This window comes from Gavialis gangeticus, unplaced genomic scaffold, assembly GCF_001723915.1.
Source record: "Gavialis gangeticus isolate Ggan-Ray unplaced genomic scaffold, GavGan_comp1, whole genome shotgun sequence".
Lineage (NCBI taxonomy): Eukaryota > Metazoa > Chordata > Crocodylia > Gavialidae > Gavialis > Gavialis gangeticus.
The window spans coordinates 32,326,557-32,337,187 of record NW_017728996.1 but is presented as its reverse complement, the minus strand read 5'-3'; the positions used below and the strand labels follow the sequence as shown (position 1 = coordinate 32,337,187).

Sequence of the window (10,631 nt, the reverse complement as noted above, 5' to 3'; positions counted from 1 at the left end):
AATACTTCTTGTAGCTCAGAGCTTATTACTTCTTTCATCCATCATTTACAACAATCCACAGATGAATGGAGTTCCTATGCAGCAGCCCAGTAAATAGAAGACAGGTGGTCCAAATGCATCAGTGCTGCTGGTAATTTAAGAAGCAGACAACAGACAAACTTCAGCATAATGGGAAAGGCTAAATAACTACATGCTACATCTATAGAGGGAGATGGCAGTGGTAAAAATGAAGACACCACCTGAGTGTTCATGGGGCTTATTTGCCCAAGCAGACCAGTATATCTAGGCATATGAAAATACAAAGAGGTGGAAGAGAGAATGAGGAGTCCACAAAGCAACTGTACACCCATGAAGAATACAAGGAATGCAAGCTGTTTTTCTGCATTCAAATTCCTAGCTAGGTTGAGATTCCTACCACTGAGTCCTGATAGGAAACTTGACCATATTACTAGGGAGGAGTATAAGAATAGGGAGTGTGCAAGTGTACAGGGAGAAAGGTCAAAGCATGACTTGAAATGCAAGTAGCAAGGGAGTTAAAAACAATAAAAATGGTTTCTACAACTATGTTGGAAGAGGGAGACTAAGGAAAGTGTAGGTCTGTTACTAAGCACATAAATCAATCTAGTAATGAATGGTATGGAGGAGGCAGAAGTATTTAATGGTTTTGGCTGGGGGGGGCTTTGTTTTTTGAGGGTTTTGAGATTTGTTTTTTTTTTTTTTTACTTCACAAATTAAGTCCTGTTAAATGAGAAGAGCAAATCATGTTTGAACAGCTTTATTTCTTTCTATGACAAGGTGACGGGCTTTGTGAATGGGGGGGGCAGGGGCATGATATACCTTGAGTTTAGTAAGACTTAACACTCTCATTCACAACCACAATGTTCTCAATAACAAGTCAAGGAAATACACTCTAGATGAAATTAGTGTAAGGGGGATACATAACTGGTTGGACCATTGTGCTCAATGAGTAGTTGTCAATGGCTGGATGTGAGGAGGTCATGAGTCGGGTTTTCCAGAGTCTATCCTGGTTCCTGTATTGTTCAACATCATTATTAACGATTTGGAGGGTGGCATTGCGTGCATATTTAGCAAATTGTTGGGTAATACCAATTTGGGTGGAGTTGCAGATACTTTGCAGAGTAGGGCTAGGAGGGGATCTGTAACTGTGTATGGCTAGGGGGCAGGAGCACAGCTGCAGGCCATTAAGTGATAGCCTCCCTGCTTGGAGCAGGGGTTGTAGGGGAGCTGATGAATGCCTGGCCTGGAGGAAGATAAAAGCTCTGAGGGAGAAGGAAGAGGGCAGCACCAAGGAGACATCCCTGAGCTGTGGTGTTCTCTCTTTGACTCGGAGGAACCTTTGTTGATTGCATGGTTGTTTATTAAAGTGCTTGCATTGCTATGCATGTTGTTTTCCTTGTGGGGACAGGTTTGCCCCAGGAAAAATAAAGAACTGAGTGACAACCTGCTACAGTATCATTTAAGTTTCAGACCAACTTTAGATTTTGATTTCAGACCATTTCTTCTGTTTAATCAATTAAATTAAATTTAACAAGGACAAGTGCTACGTCCTGCATTTGGGATGGAATAAATGAATACATAAATACAGCATGGAGAATGGCTGGCTAGGCTTCAGCACTGCAGAGAGGGAGCTGTAGGTTGGAGTGGTCCATAAGCTGAATATGAGCCAGCAGTGTTGGCTGGGATATACTAGTGTATATTAATAGAAGCATCAGGTACAAATCAAGCGCAGTAATTGTAATTTCCACACTGAAGGAGGGGTTTTATAAGCTTTTAAATACCTGAAGGGTAGCTATATGGAGGATGGAGGTAGATGATTCTCTGTGTACTCTGTTCTGTCAGGGGAAGGAACAAGAAGCAAAGGTTTTAAGTTTCAGTAAGGTAATTTAGGTTGGAGATTAAGAAGACTTTACTAGGGGGTTGGTTAAGCATTGGAACAGGCTATTTGGAGAGGGTGTGGAATCTTCATCCTTGGATGTTTTTTATAACAGGTATACACTTGATTGCAGTGGTTTAGCTGGCGATGATTCTGCTGTGAGGAGACTAGACTAGATTAAGGATGTCAAACTCACATGGTCCCATGGCTGCCAGATGAGGGTTTCAAGGCAGTTTGCAAATTCTGTGTATGTGGCATGTGGTGCAACATGGAGTGCATGCTGTCTGCAGCACACAGGCTGGGACCCCGTGCTTCAGGAGGTTGGTCTGGGATGCTGCATACAGGTACCCCATGTAACAGACTGTAGTGTAGGACACAGTGCACAGCCTGATCTGGACCAGCCATGGAGCTGGCACCCAGGACTGATCCAGCAGGGTACCACATGCAGTGTTTGCCCCAGACTGATTTTTGTGTTGTGTGTGCAGTGCTGAGTCCAACCTGTGCACCACATGCAGCACCGAGAGCTGGGGTGAGCATGTGGGGTCATGGGTCATGTTTGACTCCCCTGGGTTAGATGACTTCCAGAGTTCTCTTCCAACCCTACTAGTCAATGATTCAGTTAATTTTTTTTTCTGTTTACAGTTTGTATTCTTGTAAGTGATCCTTCCCCTTGGTAGCATAATGGTGCTTTTTTTCTCATCCACAAGAACATTATATATTTCCTAAGTTTGACATGTAAAAAATAACTAACAGCTGTACAAAATTTATTCCTCTTTAAGCTACTGTACCCCAGCCATTTATATCATTGTAAGAATGTGTATTAATAATAGAGAATTTTTAACTTGGGTGGAAGTTCTTGCCTCTTAAAATTCCCAGTAGAAGTAAGCACTGCATCCACCATTGTTTACAGTTTAATTTTTAAATGTTTGGGTTACTTGATTTCCATTTGAAAGTGGTTTCCAATGGGAAAGCAATGGAAGCTTTTCAGCAGAAGTTAGGATTGGTTGGGTCTGTCTTAGTCAACTTGGTGAAGTCTGGTTCTGTTGATGAAACCAAATGTGTCTACATTCAGAGATTCCCTGTAGCAGCAGAATTGTTCCTCTCTGCTTTTTCTGAGGAAATAAGGCTTCAGCTGGCTGCTGGTAAAAGGCATGTGTAGACCTGTCTGTGCCAACAGCTACCTTGTCTTCAGCAGCTGGTGCACTCTGAGTTTACCTTGCTCCTGCCAGCCCAGCTGCTGCAGTGGAGCTGTGCAGAGTTGCCAGAAGCTGTATGTATGTAAACTTACTTGGGCAGCTTTTTGGTGCTGCCCTTAGTTTGCTAGTGGTTTTGGTGTCAGATATTCTGCTTCACAGTAGACAAACCTCAGCTGCGTTTGCAGTTGCAGTGAGCTTGCTTCAGCTTCTCTTCTGTGCCGCCTCTGGTGGTTTATTGTTGGTTCTAGCTGGTTCTACATTAGTTTCTCCCTTTCTTAAAGAGAGCAGTTAATGGTCTTTTATCCCAATAACCCTTCCAAGTAGCTGTGCTCACTAACTGAGATTCCAACCCAGGAATTTTATATAAAATGGCTAAAGCTGGCTTTTTTTGTTCCTGTCTCTTGTTGCTTCTCTAGACTCTTCCTACCCATTTCCTCTTCAAGGAAATTCTAATCCTGTTGAGTGCCTCCCTGTAGCCGTATCCCCACCTTCAGTGCAGATAGACTGGAGTAGCAACACTATTCTCTGGTATTTTACTACCTGCTGCTGATGGCTGTACTCAACCAACTAGATCAGATCAACTCTTTTTTTCAAGCACCTCTGCAGCCTACAGCCTGTGGACAGTTTCTAGTCTGCTTGTCTTTTTTCTTGCTGAAGAAACAAGCTGTCTACCCTCCTTCACTATGAGTCTCCAACTTCTGAGCATTGCTAAGTTCAATACTTCACATGCAGGGCTAACTAAATAAGACTGTTCAGCTCCAGGCCTCTTAACCCCCAAAACAACAGACCATCTCTTTAGTTGACCATATGTAATTCTAAGTATGGCCAAGAACAGACTTGTTTTCATGGTATGCAAGTTCTTACTTCAGTTTAATATTACAGCCATAAAAGTGCATGTATAGTGTTCATACCATTTTGAATTTTTTTCACAATAATTTCTTCATACTCTGCATAGGTGTGGTCTCACACCTCCTTACACTGCATCCTCATGAGACTGTAATAACCCTTTATGTTTTAAAACTTTGTATTTGGCTTCTGCCAGTCTTTTTTTTTGGCCAAAAAGTGTGCATATTGGAGTAGTAATTCTGGAAACTAAAACATATTTGGACTAATTAAAGCAGGACTGTCAAACTCACTCAACCCTGTGGAATGGATGAATGGTATGGGGCTGGACCATGGGCTGGCTTGGGCCCACAGACCTTTCCCTCCCTTGGCCTACCTGATCTGGCAGCTGCTTCAGCCAGTCTGGGCCCCACGCTAAGTGCAGTGTGGATCCTGGAGCAACTGAAATGGACACTGCCTGCAGGGAAACCTAGCCAGAGCAGCAGCTGTGCTTCATGCGGTGGCCACCCTTGCTGAACTGCACCACATGTGGCACCTGCTTCAACTGGCCCAGGACCCATGCTGCACATGGCACTTGCGAGCACTGTGCGCTGAGCGGGACTGGCTGAAGCAGCTGCCAGATCAGGTATGGTGGGGGAAGGGGGAAAGAGCAAGGGGGCCTGGGAAGTAGCTCCACACCACGGTCATGCACTGTGCTTCTTGTAGGTCTCATCAGGTGTGGCTCTGCAGGACCAAATTAGCCAGTGGGCTGTATGTTTTACACCCCTGAGTTGAAGAAATCCAGAGAGAAGTTTTTGGTTTTTATTATCTCTGTCCTGGACTTTACCTGTCTCCTGATAAATCAGGACAAAAAATAGCATAATATTTTTAGTTAAGCTTTGCAAAACCATTACTTGAGCATGATCTTTTCAAGATTAGTAGTCCAATGGTTATTTTTTAAATATGTAGAAGTATGTTACCTGTCTACATGCACATAGAACATAGAACAGGACATAGAAGAGGAAATATCTATCTTGCATTCTGTGACTTAGAGTATTCATTATCTTGCAGGCTTTCTTGATTTTGCTACCCTGTATTTACAAATATCTTTTGAGTTTTTTAATCTCATAGTGGTTAACATGGCTATAAATTTGTTGTTGATAAATAACACGGCTTTATTTTCTGTATTTCAGGAAAATACACGAATTGTGAGGGTGAAGATTATAGCTGGAATTAGTCTTGCCAAAAAGGATATCTTGGGAGCAAGGTAAGGATATAGGATATGTGGGTTCATTTGCAACGCTGTATTGTTGGCTTCATGCAAACTATATAATGTGGATTGTACTAACTGGACTATCAAAGAGTACTCCTGTTTTAATACAGTTGTACCTCCTTCCATAAAAATCAAAACATATACTAATTGACAGTTTTAGAAAGAAACTAAACTGGGGCTGGCCTAACCATGAAGATGCCCCTGTTCCTTTGGTGAAAGAATTAGCAGGGCAGGGTGTGGGAAGATTGTACTGGTACTGTGCATGCTGAACCTGTTCAGTAGTGGGTACTATATACCTCTTACTTCTAAGAAGGCTGAGGCTAAAGTAGTAATAGTCCAGCAATACCAGTGGCAGACAAAATGCTTACCTTTTTGCTTTTACAGCTTGATATGGCAACAGCATTTAACATGCAAAGCTCAAATGGTAGGCCAAGGCATGCTACACTATTAATCAGCTCTGCAGATGTTGTAAACCCAGTGAGCCTCAATCTTTTTCCGTGGCAGGCTGGATGGGTAGTGCCTGGTCTGACCTCAGGCTGGATCCTACCAGTGGTTCCAGTGCAGTGTCCAGGTCCTGTGGGGCTGGGCCTTATAGGTCCAGGCAGAGGGGATGGAGGGGGCACCTTGGCCCCACATGAGGGGAGGAGGTTTGACCCAGTTCCACAGGAGGGTGGCATATGTACCAAATTCCGGCATCCAGGTCCCACACACCCAGTCTGAGTCAGGCCACATCCCCCACTCTCCCTACCTCACAAGGCTGGGCCATACCATGCCCCCTTCCTCTTCTCCATGAACAATGCGTGCCCCTGGTGGCAGGAGCGTGGTGGCAGTAGTGGTAATCGGGGCTGAGGGGGGCTAGCGAGCAGCAACTAGGGGTCAGCGACCATCCACAGATGCTATCAGCGGCGGGGGTGGCAAGCAGCGACTGCCCACAGGCACTGCTGACAGTGTCGGTGGTGCCTTTTCATAGGGGGTGCACCGCCACACTCAGGGCCACATGCATCACTGCTCTTCTACACCCTGGGGAAAGGATGTTGCAGCCCAGCTCTGTGGGGGGAGGGGAAAAGAGGCATGGTATGGCCCAGCTCCTGGGGCTGTGGGGAAGGGGGCATGACATGCTTCCAACCACGTATGCAGGGCTTGGGGTTTGGGAATTTGGCAGGAGGGAGGGTAGCCGCTACTCCCCCACCACCAAATTTCCTGACCCACGGCATTCCCATGGGCTAGATGCCAAGGCCCCACAGGTTGCAAGTTGAGCACCCCTGTGGTAAACTATCCAACTGTCTGCAAATGTGAATTTGACAATCAGAGTAGGATGGAGTACAATGAGACAGAATGCGAATCAGAATATATTAATGGAAATACTTTGTAGGAGTCCTTGTGGAGTTGGTGACTGACACGAAACTAGCCTTTCCTGTTGTACAGATAAAGATTAGGAGCTCTCACTTACCAGTAATAAGCTTAGTACTGGTGTTGTTTACAGCTGTTTTGGCACATGCAAACAAGCCATTATTCTAGCCCTACTGTGATTTCAGTGTAATGTCAGAAAAATACCACCTTCAGCATGTTTGCATTTGCCTTTAAAACAGCCCACCTCTCTCTACTACTGCCTCTTTTATGGAGCCATAGTTCCCTCTTATTCATGGTCTTGATACTTAAAGAAGGGCAGCTTTGTTCAACACAACTTAAATGTTTGTTCAGCAATCTTATGATGTTGTCCCTATGGTAGACCTGTTCATGCTAATTAAAGCTATTCAGAACCTGAATATTGGATTTGCAAAACAGACTTGCTTCAGACATGTTCAAAACAGGCAAATGACTCTTGTGTAATTCTAAAGCATATTTTTGACAGACTAGCTTGTGAAAGCAGACAGATTCATTTTTCCAATGGAAAGCTGTGTATTAACTAGTCTCAGTTTAGATCTCTCTGTTTATGTAACAGCCGCTTGTCTCTTATTCTTCCTTCAAGTCTTTCAAGGCATAAGGTTTCAACATATCCACTCACATTTTTTATAGTGCAGTAAGGATGTTATACCTGTGCATCCAGGATGTTACTTAACAACCAACCTCTTGGGATAGAGGCCATGAACAGACATTCTTTTCAGAACCTGCTGGCAGTGTCCACAGCTGATGCTGCCACCTGCCTGATGCAGCAGTAGCTCCTGCCTGGGTCCATGGCTGCTGCTGCCAGCAGGTTCTGGGTTGGGGTTCTGGGCAGGAGCTTCTACTGTGTTGGGAGGGCATCAGTTTCAGCTGTGGACTACATCAACAAGCTCTGCACCAGGGCTTCTGAAACTACAGGTGGCATCCACAGCTGATGCTGCCACCTGCCCACTGTGGCAGAAGCCCTGGTCAAGGCATGGGGAGTCTCTGCTGTTCTGAGACTCCAAGAAATGAAAGAAGCTAAAAGTGTGGCAAGGTGTCAATGAAAAGGTAAAAAAGTAGAATTAGGAAGCAAAAGGTGAGGCAGAGAGGTGAAGGGGAGGGGAAGGGGGAAAAGAGCAGGGGAAAAAAGGCTGAAGGGAGGCAGTGCAGTGATAGGGTACAAGGTAGAAAAGAGGTTGTTGTTTGTTTCGCTGAAACTTCCAGAACTGGATTAAACTAGTTTTCTTATGGGCCAAGGAAGTGCAGATTAGTTAATTTATCTTTGCAAAAGTAACAGCAATAGGGAGGGCTTCTTCACTCCTTTCCATGATAGAATGTGGTTTTAATCCTGGCTAACAAGGCTGGCTTATTCTTACTGATTGTGTCCAATTAGACAGATGGATCCTTTTCTCTGTTCTGCTGACCAAGCCAGCTGCAACATCTGCAAACACTGGCATTATGGTACATCAATCAAGGACAGGTTTCAGGCCTCCTGTTACCACTTAGCCATAGGCCTTTTGAAAATGGCCAAGTTTGGCAGCAGCATACCCATGATTCATGTTACACAGGCCTACATGCAGCCTATAAGTCTGGGAGGACTGGAGCAGAGGGGCAAACTCCTCAGACCAGGAGCCCTGCCCTGCAGAGCAAATAGGGAGTGAGGATTGGGTGGGGATGCTCTATGGATCATTGCCCTGCTGCCCCACTTCCCTCCTGGACCAGAGCTGGAGGGGAGCAGATAGATGTTTATTCTTGCAAGAGAGTTTGTCATAGAGGAGATCATCCAAATTGAACCTGCAAGATCATTTTCATGGGGGGGGCCCGTTTCCCCTGCGATTAAATTGAATGAGCATTTGAATACTTATATGTTTCTATCAGAATTGCTGCTCTTTCAGTAGAAGCTAACACCTGTATGAGACCAGAATTGGGTAATTATCTATGAAAATACTGTAAGTCCAGCTGATTGATCCATACATGTACCTAAAACTGGGTAGCCAAGATGTATTTTAAAAGTGCTACTCAGAGACTAACATGAGAACTACTATATTTAAATCTAAGATGAGGTTTTTCTCCCCAATCAACATGGGTGGAAAATAGCCCTTCAACTTAAATTTATATGCAAAGTTGAGGGGAGGGGCTGGGTCAGAGCCAAAGCCATAGCAGCCTTTTGCCCCCCTCCCTCCATTTGCCCTCTGCAGTTCCTTCCTCCTCCTCTCCCTGCCTTTGCTGTCAGGCACAGCTGTGCTCTGGCTCAGGCTAGATTCCTTCCCAGGCTTGGAATACAGGGAAACCTGTGCCAGTACTGCTGTGTGGCCCAGCAGAGGCTGTGCTTCCACATGCTATGCTCCGTGACCTAGGAGGGAACAGAGCCCAAACAGTTTGACAGTAAAGGGAGAGGGGGCAGAGATTGTGGGGTGGGAGTTGCAGGTGGCAGGAGTTCAGGAGGCTGTAGGGTGAAGAAGTGGGGCAGAGAGCAAAGGGGCTGTCTGACCTTCCCCACCCCCTGCCACTGCTTTCCCTGTTGTGGCAGGAATGAATTTAAGACAACCCTTCAATAATTAGACTATATACCTGGAAAATAATAACAGATTTATACTAATGTATACAATTTTCATCTATACAATCTAATTATTGGGGGAGTCTTCTTAAATTTAGGGTCACCTTCATCTACCATATTCAAGTAAATATGGTAAGTTTATCCTATACTAAGATATTAATTGGAAAAATAACTTGTTTGGAAACATGGAGCCACATGTGTTTTGATCCCATTGTCTCACAAACTTACGTAAATGTTTAGAAACTGAGCCAAACTACAGTGGGGTGCAGATCATGGAACAGAGTGGTTAATATATACTGGCTGAATCACTTGTGCTTAAATAAGTTAAACCTCTTAAAGCAGATATTAGACAAATTCCATTATGCAGTTTAAGCTAAGCCTTGTTGTTTGAAAAGTAATAAGATTCCTCCATTTCATGCTTTTTACTTATTAACAAATATAAAAAATTAACTCAAAATAATGTTGACAAACAGCATTTCTAACAGCCGGCTTACCATTTTTTCCAGTGATCCTTATGTGAAAGTGACGGTATATGATCCAGTGGATGGAATACTTACCAGTGTTCAAACAAAAACTATTAAAAAGGTTAGTCTTTTCGTTCTTTGTCCTTATTTTTATCAGAATCCAGAGAAAAAGCTAAGACTAAGGGAAACTTGAGGTTTTAATATGATTGTTAGTAAGGGAGAACAGGGAGAGGGGAACAGAAGGAAGGAATGTTGTTGTATAATATACCAATGATAGTTCTGAGGCTGTTTAGAGCATTGGTTTTCCAGTAAATATCTTGGTATCAAGGAAAAAGTGTGGTGTGGGTGCAGTCTTAAAGCTAGGTCATTGGTAGAAGGCCCTGGCTCCATTGTGGGGCTTATGTGGAAAGTGTTCACCTCTTCTTCTTCGCCATCTACCATAGCTCACTCAAAAGTACTACTGTTACAAGTACCTAGAGGGGAAAAAATAGAAGCTTTATACTTTAAGACTGCTAAGATATAGAAAATCATTTGGATTTGGAAGGGAAAGTTGTTTACCGATCTAGCATACACTCCAGATTGTCAGTCTTCAATATAGGTAACAGTAGCATACCATGCTGCAGAGCTTTTTCTGCACTTTTTCCATGTGAACGGGCCAGAATCTATCAACAGTTGGGCGAGTTGTTTCCTTTCTGCACTGCAGTGTTTGATTTATACCAGCAAAGTGAGAACTTATTTTTTTCATGTGTAACTAGATTGTCATATGAAACAAAATGGATGCAGTATTGTACTGAACAAATTCATTAATCAAAATGTTATCTCTTTTTTTTCTCTGTAGACCTTGAATCCAAAGTGGAATGAGGAGCTTTTATTCAGAGTAAGTGGGTTTTTTTTAAAGTTTGATTACATTACTGTTACAACCAAAAGATGTAATCTGCAAAATACTTACTTGGAACACACTGAATATAGTAGAAGCTGAGCAACTGCACTATGTGGGGCTGACTCCTGCGCAGTTATATTTAAAAAAAAAAAAAAAAAAAAAAAAAAAAAAAAAGGGTTC

General features: G+C 43.5%; 1 protein-coding gene across 1 annotated transcript in view; it reads left to right on the top strand.

The window, feature by feature from the left end:
• Nucleotides 1-10,631, top strand: part of NEDD4 (neural precursor cell expressed, developmentally down-regulated 4, E3 ubiquitin protein ligase) — a 154,038-nt gene that overhangs the window by 26,466 nt on the left and 116,941 nt on the right. Inside the window, exons 2-4 of the mRNA XM_019504263.1 lie at nt 5,106-5,179; nt 9,614-9,692; nt 10,410-10,448. Of these exons, the coding sequence (XP_019359808.1) occupies nt 5,106-5,179; nt 9,614-9,692; nt 10,410-10,448 (192 nt within the window). The remainder of the gene's footprint in view (nt 1-5,105; nt 5,180-9,613; nt 9,693-10,409; nt 10,449-10,631) is intronic.